This window comes from Manduca sexta, chromosome 25 (genome assembly GCF_014839805.1).
Source record: "Manduca sexta isolate Smith_Timp_Sample1 chromosome 25, JHU_Msex_v1.0, whole genome shotgun sequence".
Lineage (NCBI taxonomy): Eukaryota > Metazoa > Arthropoda > Insecta > Lepidoptera > Sphingidae > Manduca > Manduca sexta.
The window spans coordinates 16,741,468-16,763,096 of record NC_051139.1 but is presented as its reverse complement, the minus strand read 5'-3'; the positions used below and the strand labels follow the sequence as shown (position 1 = coordinate 16,763,096).

The following is a 21,629-nucleotide window of genomic DNA, read 5'->3' as shown; positions in this document are numbered from 1 at the left end:
CTTAGAATGCCCCAAAAAACGTGACTCGTAAGTCGATGGCGTTTAATATTGATGCATCAGCTACGTGTTAGTCTTTTTGTCACATTGTAAACATACTGGTCGCCAAATGAACGCGCGGCCTGCATCACCCAAGACTCTGTAAAGGCAAGGGTTTTTGTAGGTTAGAAGCCGACTACCTCAGCCCCCACACCTCCTAGGCTAGGCTAGCTAGCGAGCTACGCCTATGACAGGAAAATTTCTACCTATACCCCTAACGTGAATTTTTATGATAAAAACATAATCACGTCTATTTCGTACGTTACAGTACATAAGCCTCTTACTGTAAGATATTACTGCTTACACTATACACCTCTCGCGGTCTCAAGCCGTTACGTTTCAAATAACACTCGGTAATACGCTGTGACATTTCACTCCCAATCTATTTGGCAGTACGGGTCTAATGAGTGCTTAGGGCTCGTCTACCACGAAGCGGATTGGTACACAGTACAGACAACTCCCAAAGTTGTGTATACAGGTATAATCATTTTTCATCGCAATGAATTCCATAACATAACTTATAACTATTATGGTTATAGTTTGAGACCCTTGGAATACAGAGGCTACTTATTATCATCAGGCGAGTGGAAATTCGTCTCGTCATTGAACTGCAAATTAATGCTACATACCTGTACAGCGGTAAAAAAGCGCTTTGTAAAAAAGCGGCGATAGCCTAGTTGGTTGTGGAACGGACTGCCGAGATGAATGTCCGCAGGTTCAAATCCCAAGGACACACACCTCTGAATTTTCTAAAGTTATGTGTGTATTCTTTGTGAATTATCGCTTGCTTTAACGGTGAAGGAAAAGATAGTGAGGAAACCTGCATACCTAAGAAGTTCTCTATAGGAATTTTGAAGGTGTGTGAAGTCTACCAACCCGCACTAGGCCAGCGTGGTGGACTAAGGCCTAACCCCTCTCAGTAGTAGAGGAGGCCCGAGCCCAGCAGTGGGACAGTATAATACAGGGCTGATACTATATTGTCATTATACCTGTACGGCAGGGTTGGCTCGGAAGTACGCGAAGAGTGCGCCGGTGATGGCGAGCAGCGCCACGGCGTTGAGCGCGAGCTGCATCAGGCGGAACCGGTGCGGAGACGACTCCGGGCCCGCGCCGCGCATGTCGCGCAACATCTACACGAAAAATTACACTTTATTAATAGGAACTTTAGAACTCTTTTCAAAACACTAAAATACTAAAATACTTACCACGAACTGGAAAACAAATAAAAAAAATATACTTAAAAAAATATACGCGTCAAATTGAGAGCCACCTCGTTTTGTGAAGGCAGATATAAACATTGATAATAGGGGACCGGCCTATGCTTGATTTTGTACATTATTTTGTATGTAATGGTTAATAATACGAAAAAGAAGCACTCCTGCGAAAACTGCATAACAATTGGTTAAAAAATGAGCGAGTAATTCATATTTAAAATATTGTAACGTGCAGAAGTGGGCGCGATGTGGGGATATCGCTTCATCTCTTTTTTTCGCACGCGTCGTAATTCCCGATAACGTCACATGTGGATATTTCGTCTCTTTTCTGTTTCTTGTTAATTACCCCTTCCACCGAAATTCAAAGACTTATAATTTGTTGATTTTTTACTGGATTTTAATAATTCCTTCTGTGTTATAATTTATATTATGTAAATATTTTATAATAGTAAAGAACAAAAATGAGTCCGGTGCCCTATAATAGGATTATTAGCACCTTTTTCACTACTCATGTTCGAGTAATGTTACCGTACAATCTCATGAACTATTGCCTTAAACGAGAAGCGTTAGGGTAGTCCTTAAGTTCTGAAAATTTAACGCAGTATTATATCATCTAATTTATTATGATAATGGCCCGGTTCTAACTCGAACATTATATTGACAATATATTAAATACGACAGTCCTTATGAACTGTGCTCTTAAAACGGTAAACAAATGAGTACATTAGTTGTATTTTAACCGGCAGTTTAAATTGTGATACAGGCAATTAAGTATAATATTTGTTAAGGAAGATGACACTGATAAACCGAGGTATGAGCAGTGGACACAGTCTCGCCATCTTCGCAAATTAATTTATATAAAAATTATTAAGATCCGTGTTTACTAGCGAAGGAAGTCTATATGCGTATAATGAAGGACAGAATTCATTATCTAATACGCAATAAATGGTTCATGTTATTATAAATAATTACGAGACAGCACTGATTTTGCCTGGTATTCAAAAGGATTTGCCTTAATTATATTCCCAAACACGATATACTTTATTGTCAATAATTAATCTTACGAACCAATGGATTGTTTAAAAAATAACTCTCAATTAATAGAAAAACAAAATATTTTGATACCCCAAGAGTTTCTTATAGATGCAGCCTCAAGCAAAACATATCAAGTATTATTCCCGCTAATAGAAGAAGCGGTAGCCGAGAACATTTGTGATACCTACGATAATAAAGAACGGCTATACGTCTCGGAAGCATTCAAAGGAACACAATAGCGATAAGTAAAAGGATCCGAGTGGTCGGAAACGTGTACAAATCGGCTGTTGAGCTGGTTATCCGGCGCATCTTGCACCAGCTAACAAAGAGACGATCGCTCGTTTTACCACTACCGAGCGGTGTGAGGCTTGAGCGGAAGCGAAGTGAATTATTCACACAATGCAAAGTCTAGCTAGGGAAATGCAAATGCTTCGCAATTCAAAAAGATAGTTATAGTTATCACAAGTTATAGTTATAATGTGACGCGATGCCGTCGATGATACAGGTAATGTTGAACCAATGATGATTATAAACGTATTGTTAATTAATACTACTATATATATTATTATCTGAGGGGATAATCTTTAGTCAGTCGCTTCTTTCACGATGTAATATGGTATATATGATCAGATGCAATGGGGATCATTTAGCCCGTGCCCATAAAAAACAGTTGTAGGACTTCTGAGTACTAAAGTCTCTCGAGACGCATACTTCGCATCATGCCGTCATAGTTAATTTGCAATAGTTTATCTCTTTCTCTCTTCTGGTCCTAAGTCCCCATGTCGGGGAAAAGTTACGTTTAATAGTTTATAGTACATTATATTTAGACACAAAAGCCGAACGATTTTATCGCAACAAGCGCATGTCTGCACCACACATTTGAGAAGGAATTATGTAAGCTAGCATGTACGTCGGAGCGGCTCTCAGCTGAGCGCCGTGTTAACAAACAATACACGCTCTAAACACGGGCCCATGTCTTCATACCCGCACAATATCGCTACAAGGGTAGGTAGACAGAGCAGTATTAACATGGGGGGGATAACAGAATTCTTCTTCATACTTGTAGTCTACTACAATGTGATATCGGTGCGATACGCATTTACAAACATGTACAAACTTCTTGAAGTATTTTGCAGAATGGATTTTAATTAGTTTTTAACGACCGATCATCTGCTTGATGACAATATTTTCCGAGTATACAATCTTGAATAAATCACCTACGAAGATCTTTCACCAGGTTTCTCACAACGTGGTGATTTTAAAACTCAGTAGCTCCGGTGCACAAACTATATAAGTTTTTCAAAACGAAAACTCAGTCTTTAAATCAAATCTAGGGACTCCATTGTCATATAATTGCTAACAACAACGGCTTCCAAGACAGAAAAGTGGATTCTAAGTATAGAGAAATAGAAAACAGTATCCAGACGGTCTATTACTCCGACATACCAACTCCCTAGCACCTAGTAAGCCATTCTAATTTTTGTCCACAAAAGCCCCAATCACACCCACAAAAGCGTGGGGCAAACTATCTCAACGATTGCACAAAGCAAAGTACACGAGCCAGTGCATTAAAGGCCTTCTAAGGAAACAATCTGCCATAAAAGTACACAGGGGAAGCAATCTTAGCCCGAGTAAACATTAATATGTGTCTCAGTGGCGCACTCACTGCGCCGCAATGTTATTACGTCTCGCAATTTTCTTGTTTTAAACGAACAACGTTGTTTCTTATTGCTTTTTAAATGAAACTTTTAAATATTTATTTGTTTAGGATATATTTTATAACCGCCCTGATAGCGAGCACCTTATACAAGGTGTTGAAACTCTCCATAGTGATCCACGTAAGTGTGTCGCGTTCCGGGATCAGCCTATGCATATCCGGTTCCTCCTGTCGAGGAGTAATCATCTTTCGTCAGTCGACATTCCATCGGACCTGACTCGACTTACAGTAGGGTCGCTTTGCTGTGGCCTTATATTACGTAAATAATCGATTTAAGTTAGGATAGTAGTCATTTTCTGTCTTCTCTAATATATATGCGCTCGATCATAATTTAATTTTGATTAGCCACTCATCCCTCTTCGTCTATTATTTGGTAGACGTAGTTTACAAAGCTCTTCAACATTCAAAATAAAAAGTACCAAAATCAGTATTTATTTTGCGTAACAATATTCCCTTAGGCATACGGATAGAAATTGAATCAAATTAGGTAAACACAGGTGTCGCGTCGGAAAATTTCATTGGCACTGTTTACAGCCGCGCTGACATTATTATAGTGGGGTTTTTATAAAAGAACTGTGTTTAGGCCTTCTATACATTGCCAAATCGACGTTAAAATTCCTATGTTAAAAAAAAAAAAATGCTTTATTCATCACGTAGGCGAACATGGTTTCACTTATGATAAGTCAAGGTACATGAGAACATTTAATTATTACTTAATTAGATTAGCTTATATAAATAAAGACAATCTATATTGAAAATAAAATAAATGAAAAATATACTTAGTAAACAAAGAGGCCAGCTCGGGCTGGCAGGGAAGAAGAAATAAAATGATGTATATATGTATTTTTGAATAGGCAATAAGGGAGAAACGCGTCGCGATCCTCACCGGTGAGGACAATAAAAGCCCTAACCTAGCTTACCTACCAGCCTTTCACTAACTACCTAAGCGATGACTACCCGAAGAAGAAAGGCAGAAAGAAACTCCGGGCTTTATTTTTTGTCATCAATTGTCCATTCTTTTATAATTTTTTTTTTTTTTAATAAGTCTTTTCTATACAAAGTCTGATTAATTATATAAGCTAATACACGCACATCGCCGTAAAAGTGCGGAGTAAATCCACATAAAAGTATTTAGCAATAACTAAAAATTAACGAAAAAAAAACAATAATACTAAAAAATTTATAAAACCTATGAAACAGTGTACAGCGTGCATACGCCTACATTTACAAACATAATATTTTCATTTCATATTTTGTCATAGATCTCGGTCAATATAATTTAGATTATAAATTTTAAGGCTGATGCAACAAAATGATCGGTCGGTCGTCTATTATACATTGATAATTCAATGAGTCAATATAAAATAAAATATGTCACGGACATTTAAAACTGTACACAGTATAATGTAAAAATTGTAGAAAGGTACACATGAGACGTTTATGTAGTTAATTTCTAATATTGGCGTTAACATAGGGTTGGACAGGGTGTGCAGGACTGTTTTTCCAAACCGTCTGATCATCGAGGTAATCCTTTACATTATAATACCCCTTTGACATTAACTCGCGCTTAATATGATACTTAAATTTGTAGCCGGGCAGATTGGTTATTTCAAGAGGAATTTTATTATAGAATTTAATACAATTCGCTAGATAAGATTTATTTGTTTTACAGAGCCTGAAATTTGGAACAACTAGTTTATTCTTATTTCTTCAGATAGACATATGGACGGCTAAGGCGAAATTCGAATTGTTCCTTGCCCAACACGGAACACTAAAAATCACAACGATTATGCATCGTCGCGTAAAATGTTTATACTATCTATAAAAATATTGAAATAGTAATTCATTTGACGTAATACAATTTTCGCCATAGACTTATATGTTCGCAGCCAAATAGCCTTGTAAGACCTCTGGTTTGAAAGAGCCTAAAAGATCTTGAGACACCTCAGGCTTCCTAAACTGCCGTAGACATCGATTGAAAATAATTTCCATAGTGCAAAAAAGTCTTAAGAACTTTGATTCAAGCGACCAGGGGTTTTTTCCAAATGAACGTGAGAATAATAACATTTTAATAAAATAGACTAAACTACACAAACAACTTGAAAGCACTTTAATTCATAAACACTTCAATTAAAGTACGCACCTCTAATGCTTCTTTGTTGTTATTATTATATTGTTTAACATTCGGTAAATATTTTGAAATCTTTGTACTAATGACTACGTTAAACGATTTAAAAGTTCTAATTAACTACTAAATGCAATACTTGACAAAGAATAATGGAGTGCTCGTTTCCTCTGACAGTAACATCACCACGCAGTTATATTGTATTTTTTAGTTGTATTTTGCAACTGGCTACAGTTGCAGCTGAAAAATAGAACTATCGCGTTTATATTGAAGACAAAAGTCAATGATATTAAGGTTGGAATACTTCGTAATAAGGGTTAAAGCAGGGTAGCATAGACTAAGTGTGAGTCAAAATATGTTATACAACATAAGGAACCAAACAAAATGAACTTACCCTGTGATGCAAAGACATGTTGCTTCCGTTCTGGAACCTGACGATCGTCTGAAGCGACGCCGGTGTAGACATACTTTTGGTTATGGACGAATTGCCCGACTCCTTCTCCTGCTGTTCCTTCAACAATAGCCCGCGTGCGATCTTCGCGTTTAAACTCTTATTCACATGTTGGTGGGGCAACAGCGGCGCCTCCATGGTCTTTGTCGTGTACGACGGCGATGAGGTTTGACTGAACGAGTCCGATGAGACATTAGAGTCTTGTCTCACACTTATATTCGAGCCCGAACTTGGCGATCTCTTCACAGGCTGGTTGTTCTGCGGCGCCGGGGCACGGGCAGCGGCGCGGGCGCGACCGGCGCCGTGCGCTGCGGGACGGGCGGCGGCGCGGGCGGCGGCACTGGCTGGATTTGGGGCGGTGGTTGCAGCTACAACACATTGCTTGACTTAAGAACATTATCTACTGCAATAGAATACAGTGTAGCAGGGAGTATGTGATAGTATTAAATACTTAACATAGACTGACTTCTGTAGCTCCGGGTGTATTGGATTGACAGAGGTGCGGGTAGTTATATTTCAAACCAGTGATGGATTGAAGCGACCCTACGGCTATATCACGCAAAATTTCCATACCACGAGAAAAGAACGGCTCGGGTAATTCTCACAAGTTTTTCAAAGGGCCAATTTGGAATATAGAACAATGAAATGTAAGATGAAGTTTCTACTAGATTTAGAAACTTCATCTTTACACTTACTGTGTCTGTAGTTATTAAAAATACTGAAATTTACTCCAAGGCGACCGGTTCACAGGTCGAAATGAAACAGAAAGAGCTGCAACGTGATTTCGTTTACGTAACGCTAAGGGCTCTTGTCAGCACATTTAGTGCATTGCATAATAAACCCACAGCTTCTACTTAACATTTAAGTCACAAGAAATTCAGCGTCAAAAGATTAAGAAGATTTATTTTTAGTGTCTGATTAAAATTATTGCGTTTGTACTGCTTTTTCTGCTCTGCAAATAATATGCAAGATTCGTGACGTTACTAGTTTGTGGTGCTAAATGACACATTTATCTATTAATAATTTTAGAATCACATAGACTTTTACCATCATCTTGCTTAAAATCTGTTCCAATTCGTGGACCGCGGTCCACACATTTTTTAAGCAGAATGGATTTTAATTAATTTTCACATCCGTTAGGCTACCTAACACCCTCTATGCGATAATAATTTTAAACAATACATAATTATATCATACAGCGTGAAAACAAGCAAACATCACGACTTTATCCCCGGAAGGGGTAAGTAAAAATAAATAAAATAAAATAAATAAATTGCGTGACTCGGGATTCCATCTCATAACCATTTCTGGTCGTACCTCGCATACAATATAAACCACCCAGATAACAATCTTACAAAGCCTTAAAACCAGTCTTACCTTTGGTATATGCGGGCGTGGCGGTCCCAACCGTGAAGGAGGGCAGTACGGCAGCGCGTCCGAGGGGCAGTAGACGAAGCCCGAGGGTCTCGGCGGCTGCGGCGCGCAGGCGGCTGTAGAGTGCCGCCGCGGCGTGCCTGATGATGGCCGCAGCAGCTCCAGGAGCTTCTCGCCGGGAGTCGCGGCGAGGCTGCCGGCGCGCCCGCATCTGACGGTTAAGGAGCTTTGAAAACGAATTGAAGGTTATATTATCTAGAAGTGTACGTACGAACGAGAACAAAGTCGACAGTATAGTTTTATTTTAGAGCTTACTAATCATTATTTTATGACTAAAACTGTTTTTTAATAACAAAAGGAAGATAATAATGAAGAAAGATAAGCGAGAGAAAACGTTGACCGTAATCTATACAAATATTATGATTGTGTTCTTTATCTTTAAAATAAATTTAGATAGACGTAGAGAACATTAAAAGAACCCAAACCTAAAGATTATTTTTGTTTTTACGTAAACATCCACCAACCACACTAACCATTAACCTGACCCAAAAACCCCCAAAATTTCCATACAGCCGATCAAATCGATCGATTACACCATCTATTAGCGTCAAGCCACGTTGATTACAGGTCGATTGTCCACGTTGATTGCGACCCGTGATTAAACGTCCTGCTAATGAATGGACTGCGCCGGACGCGGTGTCTTAGTGCTGTGGGGGTAGCGGTGGGACAGTGATTTGGTCCTTCTAGATTGTTAGTTTATGATATCTCGTATCTAATATCCTTGATGAGGAGCAATTCCGGAAATCTTGACTTTCGATCTTATTAACTTTTCTTGTGTTATAGGGCAAACAAACATACGGTTCACCTGTTGGTAGGTGATCACCAATAATAATAATTATTATAGATAAATATTGTTATATTAATTCTAGATTCATTTTTGATTTAAGTAAGAATCGGATTAGTTCTCGAAGTGTCACTAATAACACGAAACGATTTATAGCCAGTGTAACTACTGGACATACTTTGTAATTCAAGTTGTTGGATGGTCATCCTACTGTTAATGGGCGGTATCGCTTACCATCAGGCGAACGGCAAGCTCGTCTCGTCATCCAAAGCAATAAAGAAAAACCGAACAGAAAAGTAGTTTTTTCACATTAAGTTATAGTGTAGACAAATGTGCCTACAGCATGACTACGGTTTATTTTTTATATTCGTATATAACAAAATTACGTCACTAAAACAAATATTAAGTAAGACTCAGTCCAAATAAAACATCTACGAAAGGCATTTATCTAAAATCTCTATAATTGTCCAGAACTTACTGAATCTGTTTAATTAATGTTTATTTAAATTTGAAATGTTACACAATTAATCTAAAGACGCTAAGTGATGCAATCAATGGACCTCCATCTCTTGGAAATTCCGCCTTTGTTATCTGATGAAATTTTACATTAAACAGGTTGAAACGACCATCAATAATACTTAGTTGGTAATTAATACTTTAGAATTAACGACTATATTCTTAGAGGGGTAGGTAAAAGAGTGATTTATGCACTTACACACCAGTGGCGAAGGGTGAAAATTTTGAAAAGGTAACCCGAGGAAATATTTTTTTCTACAGTTAACATGTAATACGCTGTTCACAATAAATTAAAATCAGTAAAATATCATAATATATAATAATTTCCTTCTAACATAAACATTATTTTTAAACTCAAATTTAACAAATAATCACATATTTTGAACATAGGTAAGTACTTATCTAAAAGAGCCCAACAAAAATTAATAACTCACACTATACACAAACACTAATTATACATTCTAAATTATTAAAAAAATTCGCGCCAATGGCCCAACATTAAGGTGGTAGCACAAGGTCCATTTTCATACATTTTGTTTCGGCTTTAATCTGGGTAACTAAACAAGTATTGGCAAGTAAAGAATTTAAATTCACGTCTAGTTAGTGATTAGTTCTCGCAGTTGAAAGAAAAACGTAAAAATAATTAATAATCATGGATATTTCGGCCTTTAAAATTTAATATGACGAAATTTTAAAGGCCGAAATATCCATGATTATTAATTATTTTACATTTTCTTCAACTGCGAGAACTAATCTAACTAGACGCGTTTAAAGATTAAAGCCGAAACAAAATGTATGAAAATGGACCTTGAGCTACCACCTTAAGCCGCAAATTCTCGAGTTACCCTGAAGTACACATACACGCACGCACACATGTATTTTTACGTCACTTCCAAAAGATTAGACAAAGACACCGCGCTGCGTGTGAAAGAGACAACAATATCGCGAGGGAAGCTATGCGCGGCCGGGTTCACTTCGAACATTATAAAGCGCGAGCACTGCGCGCGAGTTACGATTTAACGAATTGATAATAATATGAACTATGTACCGTAATCGCTGGAGTATTGATTTAATGAAAGAAGTAGGTATAGCATGACTTGTTTGAATATACTATTATTATTTGTAGTAATATAGTTGATTTTCATTTATTATTTTAAGTTAATTTACAAAAGGTAACCCGGTAGGAATCGGCTTGTATGAACGCTTCGCCACTGTTACACACACACTATCGCCTTTTATCCCCAAAAGGGTGGGCAGAGACGCAACTGGTGCACCCACTTTGCGCTGTATGTATTCCGTCCCATAACAAGATAGGATAATTTATATACTCAGTTCGCTAATATGCTAATTTATATCCCGACTAAGTTTTTTATTTATTTATTTAATTTATTTATTTATTTACTTTAACACACAGCCGTTACAGCCATTACAGTTGAATGTGTTGAATGAAAAACGCAAACAAATTTTAATTGCAAATCCTGAAAACTGATCTCAAAATTTCATACGACCTACGTGACACTAGGGCCATAAGGCAAGTACAAATTGATTATTAAGTTTTACTCGCGGGTCTGCCTGTGTGGATAATCTTTCAAGGGACAAAATTTATACATTTGCTGACTAAAAAGTAGCCTAAGCCATTTCTTGTGATTTACGTCAAATTTCATCAAAATCGAATCAGCCGAGAAAGTGTATCAGTGTGGATATAACATAATCCCTTTCTAAAGCATCTCTGCCTACCAATCATGTATTCTGCTTTACATACATTTCTAGAAACATGTCCATCAGTTCGAAGTTCCGCTCGTTCTACATTTTCTGAACCTGAATACAAATCCACAGATGTCATATCATATACATAAACACTCAGAGTGGTGTACACAGCAATCAGCATGCGTAATGACGCTGCGCGGGGACAGGTCAGGAATGGATACAGTTTGTCGTATAAGATTAGTATACTCGTTTCGAAGGTATGTCAAGTGTACTAAATACCATGCACATTTTTACCAGATGATTACAATAATATCAATTCAAATTCTAATAATATTCTCCAATAGATCCCAATTATATCAAGCTAATTGAAAGGGTCTCAGAAAATTGTATTTTTACCAAAAAAAAAATATATGAAGGACCTAAAAGAAAATCCTGGCTTTCACAGTTCAAATAGCGGTTTTAGCTAGAAATATGCCATATTTTCTTGTCATTGTTTTGGAAATAAATTATTTATGATTTTCTTGTCATTTAAATAAATTATTCACCATAAAAGTAAAACATTTTGTCCCCTCCAAATTACCCCCCGTGGCGTTAAAATAAGAAACAAATTTGCGGGGAAATCTTCCCATTCAGCAACTGTGGTTGCACTAGTCCAGCATAGCGCACACTTTCTTAGTACTTAATAGAGGGGGTTCGTGCCCAACAGGTCAGTATATAATACTGAGTTATTTTTTTTCTTCTCTTTATTTTTAAAATTAATTTCTTTATACATATTTTAAAAACAATACATATAAAATACAATAATAAATACATATAAAAAAAATAATCAACCTCCGATGGCGAAGACTCAGCTCAAGACCCAGCCAACGGTGGTTGGCGATTCAAAGTGAGAAATCTCCTCACAATCCGTGCTGTGTTCAGCAATACTGCCTTCTGCATCTGGTCTCTGACCCAATGACCCAACCAACGCATGCGCAGAACTCGGTTAATATTATTATTAATAGAGTATAAAATAACAAAAAAATTAAGTGCAGAGTACTAACATGGACATTTAATTGGATGACGACAACAGTGCATTGAACATTATACTACATAGCGAAAAAGTGGTTCTTACTAAGTATACAAAAATTAGAGGACATATTTAACAATCGTAAAGTAGTAATCTACGTAAAACATTGGTTTTAAATAACATCATGAGACATGACTGGGATGTAAAGTCGAACCGTAGATTGTCCAGCATCTTTGTCACAATAATTGAACCGGCACCGAAAACCCTACTCCAGATCCGGCATCCATGCCCTTCATAATTCCTTTTATATAACGCTTGTAATTTCCTCAGACGTCTGACAGGGAATAAATCTTGCGACGGCGTCACGACGCGTCTCGCTGCGTCATACGCGAATGACAGGGTAAGCCTGACGCTTTGAATCTTAAAGCCCTATGTTATTTCATTTAAAATTTAAAATCGTTGCTTAATTTTATAAAGAAAAAACTGAATCAAATATTACCCTGTACGACCACTAAAAGATACCTTTTTATTGAAAAGCGGAACGAAGACTATTTAGCAACTGGCTTACCTAACCTTTACATTTATAATAATTAACAGAGATCAGAGGATTTTACTGAGACTTGATCGCTTCTGAGAAAAACCAAGTCATTGACTCAGTAATCGCTGGAAACGCTACCGGATCTCCTCAGTCTTTCAAGAAAGTGGTACCTCCCCAGTCGGCGCCAAAACACGCGGCTCCACTCAAAACATCCTCATCACCGCAATAATGCGCGCGTATCACGTAACAACAAACGATTTATCACCGCCATTTTGTCGACATGACAAACTGTTTTGAAAATGTCGTGGGTGACAGCCGCCATTACCGGCGTGTTTCAATGTATGGATATGGAAACATGTAATTTACTCCTTGAGTGGTTTCGGCGACTTGTGTTGAGTTTGGAAAGTTTTGTTTCAAGTATTTATTATGGTTAAGGGCGTCAGACGCTATCCCAGAATCCGGTATGTCATAATTTTCTGCCCAGTTACAGCCTGAAGTTTGTTGTGCCTGATATATGGCAATAGGCTCGCCATCTTTTACATCGGGGAAACGAACCAAAGACGTCTTGAGCCTTAACCTACATACGCAACCACGATCAAGGGCTTATTATCATAGAGATGTAAAACATTTTTATGCTTGACTGGTTAATTAAACATTTGGCTGCCTGATAATGATTGTCTAAAAATCCATGATATCAATTCGTCGTTGTGGTTATTCTGATCCGGTTTCTTGTATTAATGCGGAAATAATACTCAATATATGACGTGGATGTGTATTTTTATTAATTTCCTGATGAAAGACAAAGTATACGAATCCAATCAAAATAGCAATCATTGCGAATGAATGAATGAATGTGTGAGCGAGTGAATGACGCAATGAAGCGGCGGGTACAATGTGATTACGCGGAACTACGAGTGTTGGTATTACACAGTATTCAAGGAACGATCGAGTTGTGTTAATTACACGAACCGCGCGGGAGCACGCCGCTTATCACATATTGCTTGTTACCTTCTTTTATGGTATTTGTAGTTATGTACACTTATTATCACGCATTTATCTTCGAAACCCACTTTTTGCCAAGTATGTTTCGACCCATGATGTGATAGGGAACGAACTTTCGACGAAATTCCGGACTCCGGGCTAATATTGAGCAGAAAAACCAAAACATCACTTTGCCCGACCCGGGATTCGAACCCAGGACCTCAGAGCGCTGCCGTGTAACTACGGCACCGAGGCATTTGTAGTTATATACAGACGTGTATCCTTGTAGTTATATAAAGCCCTTGTACTGTTAATCCGACGTCTTTCTATCATATGAACAACAAGCTTTTGCCCGTGGCTCCGCCCACGTGACTAGTTTTTCGAGGACAAATAATTTCCCGGGATATAAGTAGCCTATATCATTCAGAAGTAATGTAGGTTCCTATTAATAAAATAATTATTAAAATCGTTTCAGTAGTTTTAGAAATTAGCTCCTATAAACCTACAAACACACAGACTTTTTCTCTTTATAATATTAATAAAAATGTAAAAGTCTGTTTTGTACGAACACTACGGGCTGCGTAGATATTTTTTTTTTAACTCTACAATAATTGACAAAACAATGTTAGGTGAGGCATAGTAACGGGAATGTTTTGATCGTTTTTACAAATTATATTATTAATGATTACTGAACAATATTATAAACTAATTTTATACAACATGCCACGATGATAAACGAACTCTTGCCCGCAAGACTCATCTATTTCTTCTTAATTATTATCTAAAATATTACAAGAAATATAACGAAGAACATTTCGTTTTAATATCACTAATAAATAACATGAATAATGTAAACAAACAAATCATCAAAAGAAATCGCTATCAAACGAGAGATGAAATAATTTGATAAACAGCAAACTTTTCGAATTAATTACGGAGATAGCCGCGCGGAGACCCTGCCGGATTGTAAACATTTAATATATCTGTAATGAGCTTTTAAAACGTCAATAATTAATTTTATTTGTCCATAATAATTTTTATTTCGATCAAATTTATATGAAGAGCACGTGTTAATAAATAATATTCCTATTGTCGATTTCAGTACGTTAATTTTCAGTTCTAAAAACTGTCCACTTAGCAATTTTTGTGTAGCGACTTATGAGCTAATCTCAAGGCGCTATAATTCCTATTGTACTCAACAATTATTATCGTAGAGATTTCAATGTCGTAGCGAATCACGACACTTCTCGTAGTCAATCACTGTTACTGTCGTAGCTTAACTCGTAGCAAGTCGCAGTTACAGTCGTAGCGTAACGTAGCAACTGTAGCGGTCGTTACGTGAAACATTTTCGTAACGGGTAGCCGGTACTTGCTACCACAAAACAATATGACAAACGACAAACAATACTATGTTGATAACTGATGTATGACCTTGGCGAGTTGTCGGTGTAGTCAATAGTCATACTTATGACGATAAGTAAGTTTATATAATAATAATAATAATAAGCCCCCTAAAACCCAACCACACGTCCTGATCGACCACCTGATCACGTGGGGGGCGGACACACGATTTCAATTTACTGGCGTGGCTAACGTGGCAATGGTAACCCAATTTATGGAGAATGGAAAATAAGAGATACAATTTACGGTCGCTGCCCGGGGGTCGCCGGGGCGCATCTGGAGCCGACGCTGGGTGCTACAGTTCGGGTAACGTTGGCGATGCTGGATTGAACAGGCGGGTCCTCATCGATAAATATATTACAGCCGAAGTGCCGCTGCCCGAGGGTCGTCGGGGCGCGTCCAGTGCCGGCGCTGGACGTGGCAGCAATGCGAACACCGGCCGGGAAGGTTTACGCAACCGGGCTTTTATTCGTAAACCTAGTAATCTAACAACTTACACCGGGTCTGACCCATCATTTATCCCATCATCTACACCATCTTCGGCCAGTTCTCAAATGTCGGGGGGTGTTGCGCAGGAGACACTGACTGTCGACAACCCTGCGCCCACCACCACTACTACCATGACGCGTAGGAAATGGAGCTCTGAAATGAACGAATTTATCCTACGAACATATCTTTATTTAACATCTATGGGAACTGACACCAAAACCTATTTAGAACCGTTACATTCAAAATTTCAAGAAAAATATCCTCATATGACAGTAAGCCGACAAAGATTAGGTGACCAACGCAGAGCAATTGTACGTAATAACCTACTACCACAAAAAACTATAGATAGTATTTATAGAGAAGTAAAAGAAGATTTAGAAAAGACACACACGCAAATACAACAGACACAACAAATTCAATCACACTTATACATACAGGGAACACAACAACTGGGGCAGCGTATGAGATGGACAACCGAGTACAACGAGACTATCATTGCAGCATATTACAAAATAACTAAGTTAGAAACAGACAAAACATCCTACAGAACACTATTACACCAAAACTTCATAACCGCCTTCCCACACCTAGCGCACATTAGCGAACAGCGTGTCTCTGATCAGAGGAGAGTTATAATTAACAATCGTTTACTTTCACCTGAAAGAATTGCAGCAATAAAAGAACAAGTAGCTCAAGAACTGCAAATTAACGATCTTGAACTACAAACAAACACTCCAGAACAAAATACACCACAACAGACCCCACTTTCAACTACAGATGACTTGGCAGTTTCTGAAAGTGACTTCCTTAGTAATATACAACCAAATTGCCTTACACAAACTGAGTCAATACTAGTAACAATACAAGAACAAGATGAACGAAATCCAGAAATAGACGATACTTTTTGCCACGCGTTTGAATGCTTTATAGATACTGATCCAACTAATAGACCATTTATTCCCAAACAAAAATCATCCAAAAAATTTCTCCAAATTGTAAATTACATCAACAATAAAATAATACCCCAAAAAGTAAATAATGATACCGACTACAAACACTTACAGACTGTCTTATACTGCTCGGCATGGACTGCAGCTAAAGTCAACGGGAGCAAATTAAGTCCCGCGAATTGTAATAACCCTGATGGTAACCGAATCCTGATGGTAAGTCGACCGAAACCACACTGGCAAAAACGCTTAGAAAGAAAAATTGCAGATCTACGAGCTAAAATAAGCAGATTGACACATTACATGAATGGTATCAGAAGCGAGTATTTAAATCAACAAGTACAAAACATCTTAACACAGTACAGAATTCATACAATCCACGAAGAACCTAATTCACAATTGTCTCATTTCCTTGACACTTTGAAACAGAAACTTACGATAGCTAGTAACCGACTAAATAGATACAAACAATGTACTCTCCGAAAAACACAAAACAATAACTTCAACAATAATGAAAGAAAGTTTTATCGTACATTGGGGCTTGTAACAAATAGTCAAACCACACACTCCACAACTGCTGCACGTAATTTATTAACACCTGATCCAATACAATTACAAGAATACTGGGCTAACATATGGTCAAATCCTGTCGAACATAATGCTGACGCTGACTGGATCAAGATAGAAACAGATAAGCACAATTACACCCCTCCTATGCAATATGAAAGAATACCCCTACGAACATACCAAAACGTCATTAACAGACTTCATAATTGGAAAACTACTGGTTCAGATCACATCCATAACTTTTGGTATAAAAAATTTACACATATACAACCCTACATCTATAACCATATCAATAGATTTATTGAAAGCCCTGAAGAAATGCCTTCTTATATAACAGCAGGAAATACTTATATGCTACCAAAAGATCAAAATGATACAGCCAATCCAGCAAAATATAGACCTATAACTTGCCTTCAGACAATTTATAAAATAATTACAGCATGCCTCTCAGACTTAATTTATAATCATCTTTCTAACCATAAAATATTAACCGAACAACAAAAAGGTTGTAGGAAATTTAGTCAGGGGTGTAAGGAACAGGTCACGATTGACTCAGTTATTGTAAATCGCGCACAAAAAGCTAAAGAAGATCTTTATACCACCTATATTGACTACAAGAAAGCTTTTGACTCCGTGCCACATTCCTGGTTATTCACAGTACTGCGTATTTATAAAATTCATCCCCAACTTATTACCTTCTTGCGAACCACTGCTGCACATTGGTCAACTCGCCTCCAGTTAAACCTTCCTAATACTTCTCTAGTAACTGACCCCATCAAAATTAAAAGAGGAATATTTCAAGGCGATGCACTTAGCCCGTTATGGTTTTGCCTTGCTTTAAACCCTCTTTCCAATATGTTAAACTCGATAGATACCGGATATGCATTAGATTATAAAGAAACCGATGGACAGACTAACTTCACCTTTAGATTAAATCATCTTTTATACATGGATGACATTAAACTGTACGCACAATCTCCTTCTGAGATAGACAAACTAATAGACCAAACTCAAAAATTCTCATCAGATATTCATATGGAATTCGGTATTGATAAATGCAGAAATAATTCTATCAAAGGAGGGCACTTTTATGACTACTCTTACCAACTACCAACAGGACAGACCATCCTATCACTCACTGAGTATGAAACATATAAATACTTAGGGTTTCATCAGGCACGTCAAATTCTCCAAAAAGAAACAAAAACAAAACTCTTAGAGACATTTAAATACAGACTCAACTCAGTTTTAAAAACCCACCTAAATTCTAAACATATCTTTAAAGCAATAAATACATACGCTATCCCGGTTTTAACATACTCGTTCGGTATTATTAGATGGTCAAAGTCCGATCTTAAAAATCTCCAACGTGTTATTAATGTAACTCTTACAAAGCATAGGAAACACCATCCACGAGCCTGTGTCCAAAGGCAAACTGTGCCACGTAGGGAAGGTGGTAGAGGCCTCATAGATATCAATAATCTTCACAGTAAACAAATTACGTCCCTCAGGCATTACTTCTATAATAAACAAACTGACTCCGATCTACATACAGCAATTATTTTTAATGATACTAAGTTTACACCCCTTAATTTGCATAATAAATGTACCCAGCCCAATGAAACCCAAGTAGATAATACAACCAAAATACGAGAATGGACCCGGAAAGCTCTTCATGGTAGACATCGTTTCGATCTGAGCCAGCCTAACGTCGACAAAGATGCGTCGAACGAGTGGCTCGTTCGAGGCGAGCTCTTTCCTGAAACTGAAGGGTTCATGATCGCTATACAGGACCAGGTAATAGAGACGCGGAACTACCAAAAGTATATCATAAAAGCTACTAACCTTCCAACTGATATGTGTAGAAGATGTAATAGTTCGTCGGAGACAATTCAGCACATTACAGGTGCTTGCAAGTCCATAGTCCAAACAGACTATAAATACAGACATGATCAGGTTGCCCAAATAATCCATCAGACTCTGGCCCTCAAGTATAAACTTATAGCTTCATCGACACCTTATTACAAGTATTCGCCGGCAGTCATATTAGAAAACTTGACACATAAACTTTATTATGACCGCGCCATACTCACAGACAGGACGATACACTACAATAGACCAGATATTATATTAATTGATAAAATCCAGAAGTCTGCTTACATCATAGATATAGCAATACCAAACACTCACAACATTCAATCCACCATAGCTGAGAAACTTTCCAAATACATTGAACTTAAAGACGAAGTTATAAGAATGTGGCGTCTTCAAAAAGCAGTTATAGTACCAATAGTTTTATCCACTACGGGCGTGATTCCCACACAGCTCCACAACTCTCTACAGACACTCCATCTACACAAATTCATATACATAACCCTTCAAAAAGCAGTCATCCTCAACACTTGTCGCATAGTGAGAAAATTTCTGCAGATAGACCACGATTAAATTTCTTTTACCTTTCACACTATAAACAATATTTTACTTTATGTTGCTGCAGACTTGGCTTTGGCCCGTCCGCACCATGCAACCCGGTCTATAAGCCGAGATTCAGTCATGATACAAAAAAATAATAATAATAATAAAGCTTTATTTAATTCCATACAACATACGATAAATTCTGATTATTAAATAGATTAACATTACTTTTTAATTTTTTTGCATTAGTGATAAAATTATAATATTAACTAAATTTTAATTTATTATTTTTACGCGACTTGTATGGACCCCCTTCGGGTAAAAGCCTCCTCCAAGCACTTCCATCGATCTTTGTGTCTAGCCAACGATATCCAGTTTTCTCCTGCTACTTTTACCAGTTCGTCTGTCCATCTAGCACATGGGCGGCCTGTCTTTCTACGACCTCGAGGTCCCAACCATTTCACCGCTCTGATGGTCCACCTATCATCGTCATATCTGGCCACGTGCCCAGCCCATCTCCATTTCATTTGTAGGGAAAAAGTTAAGGCGTCAGTTAGTTGGGTTTTTCACGAATATGCGTATTTTTAATCTTGTCTTTTAATTTTACGCCTAATAAGCTTCTTTCCATTCTTCTTTGTGTGGTTTGGATTTTATTTCTAGTTTTTAGGTCGAATGTCCAAGTTTGACAACCGTAGGTGAGGCTTGGTAGAATTTCAGAATCCATAACTATTTTCTTAATTGACGATGTGAGTTGTGACTTAAGTATACCTTTATGGGCCCAGTATTTCTTCCAGGTTATCGATATTCTACAATCTATTTCTTCCGTGTTTCTTTCTTTTCTAAAAGAAATCAGTTTGCCCAAATAAATATAACTTTCTACAAACTCCAGAGGGACATTATTTACCAAGATAGACGCGGTATGGTGATTAGTCATTACTTTCGTTTTGTTAAGATTCATTTCTAGACCGACCTTGATACTAACTCTATGGAGGTCGCTAATCATATTATTTAGCTGTGCAGAACTCTCTGACAGCAGCACTATGTCGTCGGCGAAACGGAGATGGCTAAGGTATTCGCCATTTATGTTTATCCCTTTCTTAACCCATGGTAAGTCATTCATTATGTGTTGTAGTACCGCTATGAATAGTTTTGGTGAGAGCGGGTCGCCCTGTCTTACACCTCTGTATCTTTGTACCCGTTCTGTCTAACTTTACCCTACTTGTACTATTCGTATATAAGGTTCTCAAAATATATATATATTTATATTTTATGTTTATTGTTTCTAATGCTTCCCAGATACAGTCGTGTGATATAGTGTCGAAAGCTTTTTTGTAGTCGACGAAGGCGACATATAAAGGGTCTTCTGAATTCTATATATTTTTCGATTACCTGGTCTAAAACTTGTATGTGGTCATGTGTGCTGAAACCAGGCCTGAACCCGGCTTGCTCTATCGGTTGGTGGGCGTCAATCTCTGGGGATATTCTGGCGAGCAGACAAGAGGCAAACAGTTTATAAAGGCAAGACATAAGACTTATTGGGCGATAATTTCCAATGTCCATTGGGTTGCCTTTTTTGTACAACAAGATTATTTCAGATTTTGTCCATGAGTGTGGCACGGCTTCCTCATCTAATACTTTATTAAATAAAATTGTTATAGGTTTAAGTAGTAGAGTTCTTGCAATTTTAATATATTCGTTTGTGATTCCGTCTTGACCTGTGCTTTTTTCGGATTTGAGCTTAGTAATATGTATTAGGATTTCAGATTCAGTAAATTCAGGAGTTGGGGAAGTATCCTTGGTTTGGTTTGTCATTTTCCCAAGGTTATTACGATTTGGTTGACTGTAGAGTTTCGCGTAAAAATCTGTAGCAATAGTTAAGATGTCCGTCCGGGTATTAGCTTTGGTAGAGCTCGAATGAAGACATGGAATCCAGTTTTTGATTTGTTTAATTCTTTGTACGCCTTTTTTGCTGACCTTGATTTTTCAATGTGCATTTTAATAATATTCATTCTGTATGTGTCGTAGCATCTCTTTATTTCTTTGTTTGTAATTTTGTAGAGAATTTTCAAATTTTCTTTGTCGCTCCTGTTTAATTTTGATTTGTTTTGTAACTCGTTTCGTTCTTTCATTAGTTCTAGTGCTTTTTCTGATAATATACTGTATTTTTTGTTTCTTTTGATATTTTTTAGGCTACTAAATATAGAATGCTCTATTTTCTGGCAGTATTCGTTGGCACTGTAGTTAGTGTCTGTCGATACAAGTT

General features: G+C 37.5%; 1 protein-coding gene across 1 annotated transcript in view; it reads right to left on the bottom strand.

The window, feature by feature from the left end:
• Positions 1-21,629, bottom strand: part of LOC115448114 (atrial natriuretic peptide-converting enzyme) — a 61,052-nt gene that overhangs the window by 33,845 nt on the left and 5,578 nt on the right. Inside the window, exons 2-4 of the mRNA XM_037442797.1 lie at positions 7,934-8,163; positions 6,522-6,946; positions 1,026-1,166 (exon numbers count right to left, since the gene is read on the bottom strand). Coding sequence (XP_037298694.1) covers positions 1,026-1,166; positions 6,522-6,946; positions 7,934-8,163 — 796 coding nt within the window. The remainder of the gene's footprint in view (positions 1-1,025; positions 1,167-6,521; positions 6,947-7,933; positions 8,164-21,629) is intronic.